The following is an 18,836-nucleotide window of genomic DNA, read 5'->3' as shown; positions in this document are numbered from 1 at the left end:
ATTAATTCTTAACATAAATCATTTAATATTTCATTTTAAAAGAAAATGATTATTTTTATAAGAAAAGAAATGGGTGTTTTTGTAAAAAAAAAAAGAAAAAAAAAGAAGGTATTTTTTTACTATGGAATTAAATTAAAAATATAATTAGGTCTACTATAGGATATTTTTTTTTTTTTTTTAAGTTCAATGTGAAGCTAAAGAAAGTTTATAATTTTATAGGAATAATATTAGTATTATATATATATATATATATATTTGCAAGAGTTAGAAAGACTTTTATAAGATGTAATATTCCTAAAATATTTTTTTATAGTAAATTAAGTGTAAAATAACTTAATAGTATAACTTAAAGTAAAAAATAATTTTAAGTAATAAATAAAAATAATTAATTCATTTGAAGTCTATATTTTCATTTTACTTTTTTTCCTTATGGGTTACCCTAATTATCTTCACAATTTCATTTGTTATTCCATGACCTTCATTATTATTTGACTTATTTTACCGTAATTATTATTTATGAGAATAAATACGTCAATTTGACGATATAAAATGATTTTTAAATTATTTTTATCAAATAACTTAAAAGTAAAAATGAAGAAATAGGTTTTAAATTAATAAAGTATAATTTAATTTAAAGTCAATTTAAGTCATCAAGTAATAAATATTAAATTTTATCAAACACCCTTATGATGTTCCACATCGTTATTGAGAAGAAAGTTTCTAATACTATATATGTATAAGTTCTTTTAAACTTTATAGATGTGTTTTAAAGTGAGAGATATTTTAGTTCAAAACAAATAATATTTACACGGTTGTTCGATCATCAAACAGGATACAAGAAATAAACTTTTATTTAACTAAAACCTTTTTAAACATTTTAAAAAATTATATTAAAAAAGAATATTTTTAAAACGCATTTTTTTTTAATAAACTCAAACCTCCGGACCCTCCCATATATATTAGGCGACTATAGACGGTAAGGGCGATGATATATATCAGAGAGTATGCGACTATAGACTGTGACCAGCCCATCAACAACCTCAAGCCTGTTTCCAAACGATTCGCCGCTCGGCGAAGAATCCCTCCCTGCAGCCATGGCTGAGAAGAAGAGAAAATCGAAAGAAGAAAGCGGCGGAGGTAGATTGCAGAAGAAGAGAAAGAATTCGAAACCCAAAACTCTAAAGAAGAGGACTGGCCCTCGCCTGCCGTCCAAGCTACGAAAGGAGCTCGATCTCGTTAATCCTAATCCTTTGAAAGGTGGCGGCGACGAAGAGATCAATTCCGATGAAGGAGAGTTGCTGGCAAATAATCTGTACGAGTATGAAGAGGCGGCGGCGGAAGAGGAGTCCAAGAAGAATCGGCGTTTCGACTCGGTCGAGAACTTCGAGTACGAGCTGCCGGAAGATTTCAAGGTGAGTTTCTATTCAAATTTTTGGTGTTTAATTGATTCTGAAGAATGTATTTTGCAAGTTTTGTTTATTTGTGGGTTTAGAAATTGGGGAAATGGATTTGGGTGGAAAAGTGAATATAAAAAGTTATAATTTAGGCGAAAGCTTTGGTGAGAAATTCATGTGATGGTTTTAGTAGTCTCCTTTTCTTAGTTGGGACATGTAGTTTTGATATTCCTCCCTGGTTTGTTCTGGGGTTAGGGTCTAGGGTTTAGGGTTTAGGGCCAATGCTATTGATATGGGATTTTCTGGATATTGATTGAATTGTCAATATGACGATAATTTTATGACTTTTTTTTGTGTGTCTAATAATCTTTGTTCAATATAGCATGATTATGGCATTTTTGGTTTTTTTAATGAAGCTATTTTTGTTGTTGTATTACTTGTGTAGGATGAGAACATTGCGTCCGATGATGATGACATTGAAGGTGAAGATGAGGAAAACAATCGAAGTGAAAATTCGAGCCATCTTGGTGATGAAGTTGAAGAGGAAGATGATGGAAGGCATATGAGGATGCTGCAAGGAATCACTGGAATGCCGAGTGAGGCTTTTGAAGGTAAGATCGAGATTTAAACTTGTCCTGATGGGATTGTTTTTGAGCCAAGCTTACTGCACAATTTGCTCTGAATTCAATGTTAAAGGTCATCTTAGAAGAAATTATACCTTTTCTTTCTTAAGGATGAAAACCCCTGAAATACAGTTACTCAACCTGTTTCAATCCCCTTCTATGCTGACTCTCTGAAATTCTTGCAATTATGAATAAGAACAACTGAAAAATGGATTTTGACATTGTTGCCATTGTATTTTTATTGGAAAGAAACATTTTCAAATAACAAAGCATGTTTTTGAGTGTTCTCAAAAGAGTCAGAAGCAAAAGTTATAACCCGAGATAAGCCATGAGGAATTATTTTAGTGACCATTCTTTTAAGTATTACTCAAAGAACAAGACTGAAATCGAATTGTATGTCACCTTCAGGTAAGAAAAGGAAAAATAATGTTGTTGTGTCCGAGGCATACCCAGAGTCTGAATACAATCCTAGTCGTGATGTTCTGGAAGGCAATGGTCGCATTAGCATTCAGGATCTTCTGGACCCTCTCCATGGAAAGTCCGGATATAGCAAACTTAGAAAGAGAATGCATCAAGTGGAAAGAAAGTCCATGTCTGTTCATGCTCCGCTTCCAAAAGCGGATAGGGAAAAGTTGGAGAGGAAGGTGGCTTATGAACAATCAAAGAAGGACATTACCAAGTGGGAGCCATTAGTCAAGAAGAATAGGGAGGCACCTACGGTTTATTTTGACGAAGATGTAGACTTGGGGTTTTCAACTGTAGGGGCCATAGCTTCTGAATTTGAACCAAGAACTGATTTCGAGAAGAAAATTGCTTCATTAGTCCATGATGACAAGGTTTTGGAAGCTCACAGACAAGATGGTTCCAGGCTTCTTGAACTGAACAAGGTACGGAGGTTCATCGTTTATTTTTCCTCTTTGTTCAATATTGGTTTGTCAGCATGGCTTAATATCCTAACTTTTTGAACTCTGCTCTCTTCTGTGAATGATGCTTTGAAGATATCTGTTGAAGATGTCAAGGAACGTCATAATCGCATTGCTAAAATGCGTAGTCTTCTTTTCAATCATGAAATGAAGGCAAAACGCATAAAAAAAATCAAGTCCAAAACATATCACCGCTTGTTGAAGAAGGATAGATTGAAAACTGCATCTGCTGAAATACAAATGGATCCAGAAGCTGCTAAGGAACTTGCAATGAAACAAGAGTTCAAGCGTGCAGAGGTAATTGACATTCTCATTGGGCTAAATAATTCCTATAGTTTTGAAAAAAAAGTTCTCTTCTAGATTATACCAAAAGAAAAGTTCTTGACTTTTTGTTCCTTTTTTTTCCTTTACTTGATTTGATACAGGAACGCTTGACTTTGAAGCACAAAAACAGCTCCAAGTGGGCAAAGCGCATTTTAAAGCGTGGGTTGGATGTTCAAGATGAAGGAACTCGAGCTGCTATAACTGAGCAGCTCCATCAGCATGCTCTTTTGACCAGAAAAATGCACTCTATGAAGGACACTAGCAGTGATGAAAGTAGTGATGAAGATGATTTTGATGAAAATTCAGCAGGTTCAGATGAGGATGGAGCATCCAAGTTGTTAGCGAAAGCAAAAGAGAAAACACTCGAAGTGCTGGAAGAAGAGGACAAAATCCCTGACTCAGGAGTGCTATCTTTACCTTTTATGGTAATATTTAGAGTATTCCTGTTGATTGGAATCTCAAAGATCTTCACTTATGTGTATAAGCAAGACTAGTTCAGCTGGTGAAAGTTTTAAAATGGAATTTAAAAAAGAAATAGAAAAAAGAAAAGAATCATGTGATAAATTAGAACTTCCTTTGGATCTTGAAACTGACAAATCATTGATCTATTAATTGGTTTTATTTATTTTTGTTGTATCTGCTTGACCCTGTGTAGGTCCGTGGCTTGAAGAAGAGAAAAGAGGCAGCTTATGAAGAAGGTAAGCTTGCTATCAATGAATTTGAGGCATCATTAAAGCAAATGGAGCTTGGGGGTGGGGCTGAGAATCTAAAAGAGACTGCTTCAAGTGGTAGACGTGTTTTCGGCACAGTTAAGAAGCAAATTCAAGAGTTCAGTAATAAAGATGCTCATTATAATAATAGTGATAGTGAAGATGAATTCAAGGTCAAAGAAAATATTGAAGCTGCGAATGACCAGAATAATAATTTGCCAAAGCATGTTGATATAGATGCTGGTCTACTTCGCGAAGAGTCTGAGATTGGTCAGGATCCTATATTTAAGGTGATGGATTCCTTGCTTACTTCCAAACTTCCTCTTAGTTATTATCTTTCTAGAAGTGTGACATTGTGTTTTGTGGTTCAGAGTTTCAATGATATAGTTAGAGACCCAGGCCCCAAGACAACATATGAAGTTGCAATGTTTGCATCCGGCTCATGGAAAAAGGTTGTTTGCCTTCCATTTATGTATTTTATTGTTTTACATACAGAAATTCAGGTTCTTTTGTTACTAACCAGAATGTGTTTAATGAGCAGATGAAGAGTGAAAATGAAGCAAATGGCAATATCATAAAGCCTCCCAAATCTGTGGAACCTCCTAGGCATAATAAGGATCAAGGGGTATGATCTTTCCACATCTTTTAAATTTGTGCTACTTCTAATTTGATTGATTTCTTCTCTTACTTCTTTCTTGGAAACCTTTCAGGAAGTTGGTGGGGATAGTGATACAGATGATGAGGGACAGATGGTAGATGGCACTTTGTCTTCTGGCATGAAGGCAACTTATGAACTTCCATCCCAAGCAGAGCTTATTCGCCGCGCTTTTGCTGGGGATGATGTGGAGGAAGATTTTGAAAAGGATAAAGATGAAATTCTAAAAGGGGAAAATCCTGAACCTGAAAAACCTGTTTTGCTTCCTGGTTGGGGCCAATGGACTCATGTACAGCAAAAGAAAGGGTTACCTTCTTGGATGCTTGAAGAGCATGAAATTGCCAAAAAAAAGAGGGAAGAAGCTCTTAAGAAGAGGAAGGATGCGCATCTTAAGCATGTAATCGTCTCTGAGAAGTTGGATAAAAAGGTTGGTAATGTTGCTTTAGGATTCATCATGCATCCTAATTGCTTCTTTATCCCCCTCATTGAATTTAGAATTCCAGGTGCCAATTTGGATACAAGGAATTAGTGTGCTAAGAGAGACGAACCTTATCATGGCTGGTTTATTTTTCAGAAGTGAGGAACTCAGGCAACTGGACAAGATAAAACAGTTGCTGAGTCATGAGGTTTTAAGTTTTAGAACACATAATCTAAAAGAAATATGCTTGAAAGTGGGACATTTGTGCAACATAAATTTTACTACATTAATTTTTACTGGTGGAATGATTTTGCAGCAGAATGGAATTGAAGTTTTGGGAGGATAAGGACTTCAAAAATTCATTTTCCTCTTTTAATTTCCTTACAAGCTCAAAAAAATATTTAAATGGACAAATGAAACTGAACACTCTGATAAGGAGATGACTCAAATTAAAATAAATAAAGGATGGGATGTGCCTTTTTTGCTGCTTCGCCAAAGAAATATATGTGGTTTAGGAGATTCTACTCTTGGTGGTTTACTTTTTCTGTTTGGTTTTTCTTTGCCATTTGTTGAAGTATGGAAAATCAGTTGTTAAAATCATGTTGGCACTCTGTTTCTTATTATGAAGTTGTGTTTTCTTAAATGTGTTTTGCTTTTTTTCATATGTTGATTGATGATTTGACAGGCTGAGAAACTACATACCAAAACTTTGCCTTTCCCATACACATCTAAGGAAGTTTTTGAACAGAGTATTCGAATGCCTATTGGACCTGAATTCAATCCAGCGGTAGTCCTTGGAGCTCTTAATAGACCAGAAGTAAGTGTTTCAGAGCCACTTTGCAGCATTGAATATTTGATTCACTCTTGCAGATTTGATTATCATTTTACCTCTTTGTGTGAAAGGAGAAGAAAAACCTGAATAATAATTTGATTTGGGGTTATCCTTTTCTCTTTTCTTACCTTAATTGCCTCCAATTCAGGTGGTGAAGAAGGCTGGTGTTATTATAAAACCAATCAAATACAAAGATGTGAATCCCCATGAAGGAGTGGAAGAACATGGGCAGGGCGGGAAAAAACAGAATACCAAGAAGAGTAAAGGCATGGGTGGCAAAACTATAAAAAAGACGAACAATCTGAAGCGATGATAACATGCCCCACCAGCTAGTACGCCATTGTAGGCCTTTTAGATTCAATTCAAGATTCACCTCGACTTCGCATGCTGGTTCAAAATGTTGCATGGGGTTCAAGATTCACCTCTGCTTTGTTTACTGGCTGCAAAATGGTGTAAAAGATGCTCCATTGCTTTTCATTGGGGGCAAAGTTTTGATTGAGGGATGGACAATTTTTTTTTCTATATTGAGAGAGATGGGACCCTTGTGGGTATAGAGATATGATTCCATGTCCCAAATTTTATTGTGCATTTTTTTTTTTTGAAGTTCGAGTTGATTAACTTTAATTCCGGCCAGGTTGATTCACGGCTACTTTTGTATGGGATGGATTTGGATTCACATTCGATTCTAACCTACTTATGTTGGATAAAATTGATTCTTTGACATTTATGATTGTTTTTGTATCCCAGAGCTTGCTTCAAACAGTGGAACAGGACACTGCAGAACTAGAAAAAAAAAGAAGTAAGACAACCTTTTCCCAAATGGTTGTGTTATGTAATGGAAGCACAAATTTGATCTGGCCGTAAGCCATAACCTTGTTTTGACTTTAATATCAAAACTAAGCTTTTCCTTCGGATCTGTCTGCAGTATCAATGGGTACTTTTTCAATGCTTAGGCATCAGTCATTAGGTGGTGTAATATATACAATTTTTGATCCTATCGTTTGTGTTTTGAGTCTCATTTGCTGTATCATTTTAAATGTATGTTTTTTATGTTTTAAAATCTGTTTTAAAAATGAATTTATATTTAATGTTTTATTTTTAAATATTTTTCATATTTATATAATTATTTTTTAAAACAATTTTTATAAAACAAATGAAAATGATTATATAATGTGTATAATGATTTAAAATAAAGTATTATATATAAAAATTATTTTCAAAATATATTTAAAAACATATAAAATTGATTAAAAACATTTCAAGTTTTAAAAAATTATTTTTAGAACTATTTTTGAAAAACAAGACCTTATTTTTTGTTTTCTAATTGCTAAATGTGTTTCTCCTTTTTTCGGTTTTGGATAATATGAAATCTAACCAACCAATTTGAGTTAAATAATAATAATAATAATAATAATAATAATGTTTTTAGCATTTTTTAATCCTAATTTTATTTCAAGCCTTGAAAAACGTCTGCGAACTGCGCCAATTTAAAGTAGATGGAATTTAAATTTGGATCCAATAGAATTGCGGCAATTTGCGAACCTCTGGCCTTGGTTGGGAGTTTGTAGAGAGATCGGAGGCGATGTTGCACGAACTATTGCTGGCACTCTTGGGCTACACCGGTGATCTCATAATCGACGAACGAGAGCAGCACAAATCTCTCGGTATCAACCTCTCTCCCGATGCTCCTGTCTCAGAGGATCGCACCTTCAAGCTCGCTCCTGATCTCTCCTTCATCCACCCTAGCGAAAGGTTCTTAAACCTAATCAATAGAAATTCATCTTCATTGTTAGGGCATACTTTTCCCTTTTTGTCTACTATGTTTGGTTGCCGAGAAAAAAATAAAGTGAAATGTTTTGCCTTAGTTACTACAGTTGCAATGCAAAACGTAAGATTCAGTATTTTTTTTATTTTAATTATTTTGTTTTCTTTTCGTCGGATTTCTCAGCTACCAAACTTAGCTCAGCGAGAGAAAAAGAGGCTAAATTTTGAGAAGATGTCCTGATGTAGAATGTTAGGAGTTTTAGAAATGAAGTAAAATATCTACATGCTTCATGTTTGCTGTGGATTCATGTTTTACTTGGTTTCTGCTTTTAGGTATTGGCAATGGACCTTTGATTTTCACTATTGGAGTTGAATATGTTGTGATGCAGGGATCTTATTGAGAAGGTCATTACCTTAGGATTTTACTACAGGGAACTTGATAGATTTGCAACGAAGTCTCGGGATTTGAGTTGGATAAGGTCTACAAATGTTTCTCCTTTGTCGAGAACATCTGAGTTATTGAAAGGGAAACCACAGAAGTCGAGTGCGTATGGGAGGGCCATTGCCAATGGCATTGTTGAGATACTGTCAGTATACCGTTCTGCTGTTCTGCATATTGAGCAAATATTGTTGTCCGACCCTACACCTATCTTGGCAACTGTCATTCAAGGTCTTAATAAGGTTGTTTGTCAAATTCTATGCCCATTGCTAGTTTTGATGAGACGGTAATTCTTTCAATCATGAAATATTCTTCATCATTGCAAAAAATCTTTGACTTTTGGGAGACAATTTCCCTAAAGTGAGGTTTCACAGGCATGGATGCTCTAAAGTTCTACCAATTGTCATACAGATTATGCATTTCTGGTTTCTCCTCGATTTGGTGCTCCAAAAAGCATGAGTGAATACCTTGAATACATAAATTTGATGTGTGAGACAAGGAGTGGAAATTAAGTTTGAACATGAGGGTTCTAGTGTTCATTTTTATTATTTCCTCAAATTCAAAGTTGAAATACTTCTGAAGGGCACTTGTAGATCATTTAAGAGAAACTCTAAATGCAATTGATCTTTTATTTGATTTGCTTTCAAGAGCGTATTTCTTTTGCCCTTCTATATGTTCTAGATGGAATAATTGGTTTCTAAACCTCAATCAACAAGCATAAAATTTTTGTAAAGTTTTCCCTTGTGAAGATACAATCAATTTTATGCTCTTTGTTTTCTTATAGTTTAGGTTTGCAGATTCTTATATTACAACTTGAAACCACACTTTTGCATACTCAATGAGGATGCAAATGAAGAAAGAGGAGAAGTAACTAGATCTTAGTTTCAAAGTTCCTCTTTTCTACCTATCTGAAATTTCATTATTGAGAGAAGATTGCCTTTTAAAGGAGACACTTGGTTAAATTGGTGGTCTTGGTGTCTAGTTGCTTGGAATTGAACCTAGATTATTTGGCCCTTTTCACATAATCTCTCTCTCATATTCTTGATTGTTGATGCTTATGATTTTATTTATTAATGTAAAAAATCATATTGATTCATAACAAAATTATGATTAAAGTAGCTCTGTTTTAATTCAATTCAAGATGAAAGTGATGATTTTAATGTTTATTGCAAGATGGAGTTGGTTATTTGCATTGGAGATACCATTTTGACTGCCAAAAATGACCTTCTTACCACACTTGGCTTGTGAATTATTTGGATCGTCACATTTTATTTTTTATTATTTTATATTTGTACTTTTTCTTTATTAATGTTCTCATAATTTATAAATGCCTGGTTCTCCAGTTCTTTGTTCTTTTGCCACCTCTGTACGAGCTTATTTTGGAGATTGAGCGTGATGATATCTGTGGAGGACAACTTCTTAACCTTTTGCACAAACGGTGCCACTGTGGGGTGCCTGAACTGCAGGCATGCATTCAAAGGTATGTACTGTATTTTTTACTATAGTTTGTGATGTTCTTCTATTTTTCCAGTCATGTGTACCTTTTGGAGTGGCCAGGACAAAATACACAAGTGACCTATTAGAAACTAACTTGAGATATTGAGGGATGCTACCTGAATAAAACTTCTTGTTTGTTGGATGGGAAAATGAAACCCAAACTAATTGTTCTTTATTTATCTTTCTGTGCTCAAAGCATAGGCTTCTCTGGCATGGGCATCAAGTCATGTATAACCAACTTGCTTCTTGGATGGTTTATGGAATTCTTCAAGACCAGCATGGAGAGTTTTTTATTAGGAGGTAATGACTAAGATACACTCCTATTATGGCTGATAAGATTTTCGACCTCAAATTTACACCTTCAATTTAATGTTGCTATAATGATCATTCAACTCTACTTGTTTAAGAAAATGAAATAGATGGATGTAGGAGCAGTCCATGGGCCTCATAAAGTTATGTCTATGATGAAATAGTGTGTTAACATACTTCTTTACTTTATAAGATGTCATCTGTTCTTCTAGTGATTGGGTATGAGAATTTGTAAAGTTTCGATGATGATCGCTTATTTATGATTTGATTTTGATTTTCTGGATTTGCTTTTAAATTACACTTTTCTGAAATGGCCTTGTGGTTGTATTGTTTTTCAGGCAGGAAGATAGGGATGTAGAGCATGAGGCATCTCCTTCAGATATGGTTGAAAAGCTGGCGCGCATGTCAACTGATGATGCATCTTTAACAGATTGGCACTTGGGATTTCATATATTTTTGGTATATCCCTCTTACAATTTTCTTATTGTTCATTTTAAATTTCCTCTTTTAAGTCTTTCATCAATTTTTTTTTAATAGGTAAAAGTGTATTAAATTGAAAGTCCAAAAAAGGCAACACTTTTTAAGTCTTTCATCATTCTATCTGGATTGACTGTAGATTGGGAGTTAGGGTACAATATGGATGATGATGGGTCCATTGCTTGTGATTCTACATTCTTCATGTAATCCATTTCTTAATATATTTTAATACTTCATTGTAGAATACTTGATATTGATTATTAAATTGATGATCTCTGCCACTTCTGGCTTATATTCTTCCTGTGACCCTCTCTAGAACAATCAAATACATGCCATTTCTACAAGTACTGTCTCATATTCTGCAAGACTTAAGGTGTTCTGCGTGTTTTTTCTTCTTCTTCCTTTTCTTCTTTATTTTATTTTTTTCATGCATGCAGCTGTTTTTGTTTTTAAGTTGGATTGCTGTCTGGAAGCTGACCTTTGAAACATTATTTCTGTTACCAGTTATTATCCATTTCCATGTTATTTTTTCAGGATATGCTTCCAGATTATATTCATATGCGTGTTGCAGAATCAATTCTTTTTGCTGGTAAAGCAATCAGGGTTCTTCGGAATCCAAGTTCCGCATTTCGATTTCAGGATACTTTAAATCATCAGCAGATACCAAAAGGATCACACAGAGTTCAAGGACTTACAGGAAGATTCTCTTTCCAGAAAGAGCCTTTTATGGATATGCAACTGATTGGAGAAGAATTACTTCCACAATCCGAGGCTGATAAGATTGAAGCTATGCTTCAAGAGCTGAAGGTTTCACTTTTTATCATTATAAATAACTTCTTGTTTAACCATTTTGTGGGAGATATCCATGTTATGCAATTTTTTTACTGTGTTATATCTGCTGCAGGGAAGAATATTTGTACTTAAACTTAGTTCTTCACTCTGAGTTAACACTTAACAGACTTCTTCTGTATTTCCTGCCTGAAAAACTGTTTCTTTTGATGTAGAACTACAGCATGAGCTGTTGGGCTAATTTTTTGTTTCAATTGCATGCAGGAATCATCTGAGTTCCACAAAAGATCATTCGAGTGTGCTGTTGACTCTATTAGGGCCATTGCAGCGAGTCATCTTTGGCAGGTGCTGAATGTCACAAATTAGTTCCTTCATCTCCTAAAGTTTCTATTCACTGTTTCCCTCTATATCTGCAGCTCGTGGTTGTACGTGCTGACTTGAATGGACACCTGAAGGCCCTTAAAGACTACTTTCTTTTAGCAAAAGGAGATTTTTTCCAGGTAGGGATGGACAATGCATAAATTTGGCTTTGTTATCTCTTATTGAAAGGAAATTTATTAAAATGCCTTTTTAATCTCTCAGTGGGGAAAATTCACTTCAGTGTCAGGGAGACCACTGCTTCAAGTTCAAATGTTTTGACAAATATCATATTTAAATTTGGAAAAGATCATTACTCTGATCCTGACCTTTATTGCTATTTCCATTTCCATTTCTTCCGAGTGTCATTCAGTCAGTTTGGATGACCATTGAACCAACAATAGTTTTGGGCCTTTCGGTGATAATGTTGTCCTCAGATTTTTTGATTCCTATTTTCTTCAGATTCACTTCCATTTTATTAAGAGGATTATGCCATTAGAGATGACTATTACCATCTAGGTAGGAATAGTTTCCTTGGTTTCTGTGGATTCTGTGAACCTTGAATATAATTATGTACATGCACTCTTGGGAAAAGATATGCTCTTACTAAACTTTAAACTGTTCCTAGGCAATCTACCTTTATATTGTCAGATATGGATTTGTATAGACTCCAAAGAGATGCATACAGATGTGTATGATGCTTGTGTGGTTTTCCCTATTTTCTAATTGCTTAGTAACCCAAATTTTGACTGTTTGATTTTGTACAGGATTTTTTTTTTTTTTTGCATACCCCCACTGTAAACTCATGTGTTTCACAAACACATGCTGATGAACATAAATAACACAAAATTAATGGTAAATAATGGACTCTGTAGTCATGCTTGTATTCTCCTATTTTTATTTTATTTTATTTTATTTTGTCAAGTTTGACTTCAAGTTGTCATTCTAGGAAAATCTGTTGGGTCCTTCCTTTGCTGAACTTGTGTCCATTGAACTGGGTATTTACTGGTGAAGATTGTGTTTCTCATCTAGTGCTTGGAAAATGGGAATATGCTGTTTTTGAATTAATCCTTAGTTTGTGTGTTTAGGAAACACTGTCTATATTGTTAATGCTTCTAGACTCTTATGAACATTGAACATATTGTTAACAAGAGACGATTTACCATGCCAGTGCTTCCTTGAGGAGAGTCGCCAGATGATGCGTTTACCACCTCGCCAATCAACTGCTGAAGCTGATCTTATGGTTCCATTTCAGCTGGTAAGTTTAACATGAGATGATTCCTTATGGATATGAATGCTTTCATTATCTTTTTAGTGCTTTCATCATTTCTAGTGTTTTTAATGATGGAATTGCTCAAATTTCGTTAATGTATCTTATCCAAAATCAATTAAAAATGCCAAGAGAGTATTTGTTAATTTTTTCCTTTCCATAAATTATCTTCTGGATTTTACATGTTTATATTTGTTTGTCAAGGAGGTATAATCTGATTTAGAGTGAAGTTGTGTTAGCAACTAATTGAAAGTTTCTTTTATGCTTTCACAAGTGCCCTTACATGGCTTGTATGGAATCATTGGATTTGAATTTTTTCCACTTTTTCTTGTTGACTGGAGTATCACAGAGGATTTCAAACTTTTCCACTTTTTCTTGTTCTCGTGTATCACATGCGCACACTCACTCACAGACACAGACACACACACACAGAGATAACTCCATGATGTGGTACAGTAAATTCCTGATACTATTTGACCTCATTGAGCAAGTGTTGTGTAGTATTAAGGGTCATGCTTAGGTTGTTCCTACATATCCTGTTGGAAGATTGGGCTTCAAGAAATTTTGGTTCAAATTGGCCCCATTACTCAAACAAAACATGGATTTTGGGGATATTTTTTATTTAAAAAAAAAAGTTTGAAACCACATTTTCCAAATGTGGTTTCTACATAAATTAGAAACCTTAATTTCAAAACACAGTTTCAAAATATATATTGAAATCATAGTTTCAAAATATGGTTTCTGAGTCTATACTGGAATCACAATTCAAACAGCGATTTTGAACAATTTTTTTTAAAAGAAAATTAAAAATGAAGCATGAGAATGAAACGGACAACTTCCAAAAAATGTTTCAAACTTGCCTCAAATATATATTTATGTCCAAAAGAGCCATTTTAAACCCGAACATTGTTACTCAATTGAATCTGGACAGTTACCCTACAAATAAAAACCTTGTGGTAAAGGAGTTGTTAATTGAAAGGAATCATGATTGGATTCATCTCCTTGTTTCTTTTACTGTCCTATATCTTAGACTGTCTTAATCTAGAGATCTATAATATTGTATTCTTCATTCAGAAGCACATTTGCATTTTTTAATTATGAAGCTGACGGTAAATTATGTTATTGGATCATTTAACCATACATTCAACAATATGCAATAGCCAAGAATTAACATTAATTACTAGGATTATTGAATGGGTGATTGTATGGCTGTGGCTGTGGCCAATGCTCGGAATTTATACTGCTATCATCAACTCCATTATTTCCTTTTTCATTTTTATTTCCCTTTAAATTAGTTTTAAATGCATGCAATGTGAATTTTGTTTTGTGTGGGCCTTTTTTATTTCCTTATGCCAAGTCCTTGATGTGGTGAATGCACTATGTCAACTTGCATAGTTACATACTAAAGATATCCAAATGAATTTGTTGGCATTACTTGCAATGTAGGCTGCGATAAAAACTATTGGTGATGAAGACAAATACTATTCAAGAGTATCCTTGAGGTGAGAGCCATGTTGGGTATTTTAATGTCTGACTTTAATTTGTGTGTCGTATATAGTCATTTTACATATTGCTTCAATTATTAATATTATAACTGTTTATACAATAGGATGCCTTCATTTGGAATCACAGTAAAATCATCTCAGGCAGATTTACCAAAGGAAAAAACTTATGCTGATGGAATCTTGGGTTCTTCAGAGATGTCCCTTGAAGGCTGGGATGGTATTGCTCTTGAATATTCTGTTGATTGGCCCTTACAGCTGTTCTTTACCCAAGAAGTTCTCTCTAAGTAAGTGTTTATTACTATCATCACTTCTTAAGACCATTCTTTTATCAACTCTATTGCAACTGGTACTTGTTCAGGCCATTCTTTTTTCGAACTGATGTAGTTGGACCTAGCCCACAAAATCTTTTTCCTGGAAAGCTTCCAATTGAAACAGGGGAACGCAGCTGCCAAAATGGTTAATAGTTGTTGAACAATTGGCCTTTCCAGGTATCGCAGGGTCTTCCAATATTTGCTTCGACTTAAGCGAACACAAATGGAATTGGAGAAGTCCTGGGCTTCTGTGATGCATCAAGATCACACAGATTTTGCCCAACATCGTAATGACCATATAAACTGCACAGTATCTCAGCAGCGACGGCAACGATCTAGGCCAATGTGGCGCATTAGAGAGCATATGGCATTCTTGATCAGAAACCTTCAATTTTATATCCAGGTAATTGATACTGTATAACTGCACTTTGTTTTTGTTTACTTTCAGGAAATTTTTTTATAGAATCCAGGCATGAAAAGCTATTCTGCAGTATCTTAATCTCTTGGTGTTTGTAGCAAGAGGTAAAGGTCACTTTTATCATGTGTCTATGTCCTGAAAATCCTGGCATAGGGACATGACTATATTATACATATAATTTATTTCTCTATATTTATTCATGGAAATGAGCAAACTACATATTAAAATAATGTTAATACATATAAATTAATTAAAGGAGAAATAGAAACCAAGATGTATTGGAAAGCTCTTCATGGGGACTTAGGGGAGTGGGCATAGATTCCAAACAATTGTGGAGATGCTTCTTAGTTCTGTTTTTAATCTATCAAAAAAAAAAATGCTTCTTAGTTCTTTTATTTATTTATTTTTAGGTTTTCTTTCATAAATTCCCTTTCCATTGATTGCACTGTTGATTCTGTTTCCCATTTAAAAACCCTTGTCTTCTTTCTCAGGTGGATGTGATAGAATCTCAGTGGAATGTACTGCAAGCTCATATTCAAGAGTCTCACGATTTCACTGAACTTGTAGGCTTCCATCAAGAGTAAGTAAAATAACAGTTTCTGACTGCATCTGGCTTCTCAATCCTCACATGGTTTGTTAAGATCAAAACCATGGTTTGCCATTGTCCAATGAATTATGCCCTCTGCATAAGCTGTTGAAATTCATGGTAACTAGTCTCTTCATATTACTTACTAGTAATCAAATGAAGGATTGACTATAGCAGGAACCTTTACAACTTATTCAACTAACTTGACTTAATGAAGCCTTAATCCTACCTACAGGGGGGTGGCTACATGAATCCTTTTATGCTGTCTAGTTCTGTCTAGAAACTTTTCAAACTATATTTATTGAATGCCTAGTGGAAAAAGTACAAAGCAAGTAGGATTTCCATTTTGTGAGAAATTTTATCCTTTGTAATTGCATGTTCCTGGTTTCAATTCAAAATAATCCATTAAAAAAAAAATTCCAGACAAATTGTATTGTTTGTGTCAATTACATTTCATGATTTCATAGTCTGTGCTTGTTTGTTGTCTCATATCTACAGGGTAACTCTTTTTCCCCTCTTTTCCTTTGGTTTAACAAGCCAATATTTTGACGCAAATATGAACTTTTATGCCCTTGATTTGCAGATATTTTTATTACTCAGTTTATCTTACCCAAATTTTGCGCAGTTATGGAATTGTCATCCAACTTTCCACATTACTTGGATTCAGTTTGGGGACCATCTAAATCTGACTTCAGTTAGAATGCATGCATAGTAACTGAATTTTCAAAACAGGCAAAACATAGTTCCTCCTATATTTTATGTTTTGTAATCTATGATGCAGATTTTGATGGATCACCAGTGGTTTGCCATGTTAGGGACTTCAGGCAGTTATACTTGTTCTGAGCCCCCTACACTGGCCCTCCCTATTTATTTTATTTTTTTCTGCATATGTAACTTTGACCACATAAGGTGTTGATCAGACCAAATCTCAGACTAATTTACATGGAGGACCAAGAATTTATAAAAGGTTGGTGTTCTACTGGGTTGCACTGAAATGATGCAAGTTGATGGACATTTTGAGTGTGGGAAAATTCATATCAAGTGAGACACATTTCTGGAATCTTGCACAGTCTAATCAAATCTAAGAAAGTTCTTTTTTACCTCTTCATAGAATTTATGAGATTATTCATTGTTGCAGCTCCGTGATTCTTATTTTAGCTTCATTAACCTGCTGGTAGCAGTCTTCTGATTGCCAGATTATAATCAGTTTAAACTGTGATTCTTATTTTTGCTCCATTAATCTGTGGCTAGCACTCTTCTGATTGCCAAGTTATAAACAGTTTAAACATAACTAATAGTGGCAAAATACTTGTCTGTCTGTAACATTGCCTGCAGGTATTTATCTGCTCTGATTTCACAGTCTTTCCTGGACATTGGTTCTGTGTCACGGATACTGGACAGCATAATGAAACTTTGCCTGCAATTCTGCTGGAACATTGAGAATCAAGAAAGCAGTTCAAACACGTCTGAACTGGAACGTATAACAGAGGTACTTTTTTCTCATCTTTATCTCATATGATTATTTGGACATTGCACTTGTTGCTAATTTATACTGCATATGTGAGCATTTCAAAGACATTGTGGATCTTCTTATCTTGGTGTTTCCATAAAATTGAGTTGAACCGATTTGCTGAAACATTTAATTCTTACATGAGTGGAGATATGTTAAGCTGTTCCATATACCTGATAGTTCTAGCTGTTTAACAGACTTCAATCTTTGATGTTAAAGCTGTGCGAAGCATAACAGTGAAAGAAACTGAGAATTGCTCCAAAATAAGTGAGAAACTTTAAGAATTGTTCTAATATAGATATTTCCCATATGTAATACTTAATGAAATATCCCGCATGAGAAGTACAGTACCTCTTAGTGCAACTTGAGAAAGAAAATAGGCAGCTCTTTTTCTTGGGCTTACTACCATTTCACTGATTGCATTCTCATCATATATGTGGACACTGGTTAAAGGAACCTCCACATATCAATGCAATTGTTCTGTCATATGTTCTTTGTAATATAGCATTTCCAAAACTGGCCCACTCATTGAGCATTATGGATCATCAAATTTACTAGTCATGCATTTATCTCAATTAAGGTTGTCATGCCTGTCTTTGAATCTTTGACACGATGAATGTGCACTTTGTTTCCTTTCATCTCCTCTTTGTTATTGTTATCGTTATCACAGAACTTATTTCTTATTATTCTGTTGTCACCTTATTTCTCTGGTTTTATTTTAACTTCTTCCAGGAATTCAACAAGAAATCAAACTCACTTTATACTATACTGCGCAGCAGCAGGCTTGCTGGGAGTCAACGCGCCCCATTTCTCAGGCGATTTCTTCTGCGTCTTAACTTCAATTCCTACTTTGAGGTAAACTCCAAAGGCTCATCTAGATGGTTCCTCTAATTTTAGCTCCACAATTAAGCATTCTGAAAGATAATTTCTTTTCTATATCAATAGGCAACTGCAAGAGGTGTTCTTAATGTTGTTAGATCACGACCATCATCGCTTCCTGTTTAGTAGCAACAGCAGCATTCATTTACCAAAAAAGCCTCATAGCTGCTAATGTGATCCAATCTAGCCAACTGCCATGTGAGCACTCTGTCATCGCTTGTTCATGAGAGGGTAAATAAAAAATGTTAACCAGAACCAGTTCAATAATATATGAGCATATATTATTGCATGGTTGTTTTTGACAATTAGGTTGCGTATTTGGTAGCCATATTGAATGTGCATGTCCATTCTCCGCTTGACGATTCTCCACTGACCATCCCCGGCAAATTAGGTGGTGCTGTTGGTAGCTGTATTGAGGTTTTCCAGTCTATTGTTAGCTTCTCAGCATGATGACCATCCAGTCACCATCACCTCAGTCATGTGGTGCTTGCTTTTGGTAGCTGGTCTCTTAGTATCTGTTTATAGCTTGTTTGACTCCCAGATGCCTTCGCAATTAGACTGTGCTTATGGTAGTGGTAGTTGGTTATGCTTATTTGTGTCTGCTATTCCACATTTTTTACTGTCCATTGACCATCCCTTGGCATTTAGGTAGCGAATATGGTAGCTGCCTTGAGGCGGCTGGTCTGTGCTAATATTTTCGTCTACCAAAGTTTTTTTATCTGTAAAATATATGATTTTTGTATTTGTATCGGGATTTGAACAGATTAACTTATTTTATTTAAAATTAAACACATGATTATGTGAAAAGAAGGATGATCAGATGAGCTTATGTCATACTATTTATTT

The 18,836-nt window shown here is 34.7% G+C and overlaps 2 protein-coding genes across 10 annotated transcripts; both read left to right on the top strand.

Moving 5' to 3' along the window:
• Positions 1-939: 939 nt before the first annotated feature.
• Positions 940-6,606, top strand: LOC100267476 (uncharacterized). Its single transcript, XM_002268195.4, has 11 exons — positions 940-1,412; positions 1,840-2,005; positions 2,426-2,904; positions 3,016-3,237; positions 3,366-3,689; positions 3,920-4,264; positions 4,346-4,426; positions 4,516-4,599; positions 4,685-5,056; positions 5,733-5,864; positions 6,028-6,606. Exons 1-11 carry the CDS (start codon positions 1,095-1,097, stop codon positions 6,190-6,192), a joined length of 2,688 nt encoding a protein of 895 aa, XP_002268231.1. The 5' UTR covers positions 940-1,094; the 3' UTR covers positions 6,193-6,606.
• A 590-nt stretch (positions 6,607-7,196) lies between these two features.
• On the top strand, positions 7,197-18,797 carry LOC100248708 (gamma-tubulin complex component 4). 9 transcript variants are annotated; one of them, XR_002030520.2, is made up of 17 exons: positions 7,197-7,631; positions 8,033-8,324; positions 9,426-9,562; positions 9,781-9,879; positions 10,227-10,347; positions 10,900-11,172; positions 11,419-11,499; positions 11,571-11,654; positions 12,683-12,769; positions 14,228-14,283; positions 14,391-14,570; positions 14,775-15,000; positions 15,507-15,595; positions 16,937-17,090; positions 17,891-17,966; positions 18,057-18,221; positions 18,300-18,797. XR_002030520.2 is itself a non-coding variant. In XM_002270282.4 (16 exons), exons 1-16 carry the CDS (start codon positions 7,462-7,464, stop codon positions 18,114-18,116), a joined length of 2,232 nt encoding a protein of 743 aa, XP_002270318.1. In that variant the 5' UTR covers positions 7,197-7,461; the 3' UTR covers positions 18,117-18,797. The 9 variants fall into 9 exon arrangements, 1 of the variants encoding a protein (XP_002270318.1); XR_002030519.2 differs by having other exon boundaries at positions 17,888-17,966; XR_786202.3 differs by having other exon boundaries at positions 17,844-17,966; positions 18,057-18,188; positions 18,382-18,797.
• The last annotated feature ends 39 nt before the right edge of the window (positions 18,798-18,836 follow it).

This window comes from Vitis vinifera, chromosome 7 (assembly GCF_030704535.1).
Source record: "Vitis vinifera cultivar Pinot Noir 40024 chromosome 7, ASM3070453v1".
NCBI classification, from domain to species: Eukaryota; Viridiplantae; Streptophyta; class Magnoliopsida; order Vitales; family Vitaceae; genus Vitis; species Vitis vinifera.
Note: the sequence above shows the minus strand (reverse complement) of the source record. Positions and strands in the feature narration are given on the sequence as shown.

Excerpts from the sequence above, each read along its gene's own strand:
- LOC100248708 (XM_002270282.4), top strand. The coding sequence starts at position 7,462 with ATGTTGCACGAACTATTGCTGGCACTCTTGGGCTACACCGGTGATCTC. Across the intron at positions 8,325-9,425 it reads TCATTCAAGGTCTTAATAAG|TTCTTTGTTCTTTTGCCACC; the intron begins GTTGTTTGTCAA and ends CTGGTTCTCCAG. Across the intron at positions 14,284-14,390 it reads TATTCAAGAGTATCCTTGAG|GATGCCTTCATTTGGAATCA; the intron begins GTGAGAGCCATG and ends TTTATACAATAG.
- LOC100267476 (XM_002268195.4), top strand. The coding sequence starts at position 1,095 with ATGGCTGAGAAGAAGAGAAAATCGAAAGAAGAAAGCGGCGGAGGTAGA. Across the intron at positions 3,238-3,365 it reads AAGAGTTCAAGCGTGCAGAG|GAACGCTTGACTTTGAAGCA; the intron begins GTAATTGACATT and ends GATTTGATACAG. Across the intron at positions 3,690-3,919 it reads TGCTATCTTTACCTTTTATG|GTCCGTGGCTTGAAGAAGAG; the intron begins GTAATATTTAGA and ends GACCCTGTGTAG.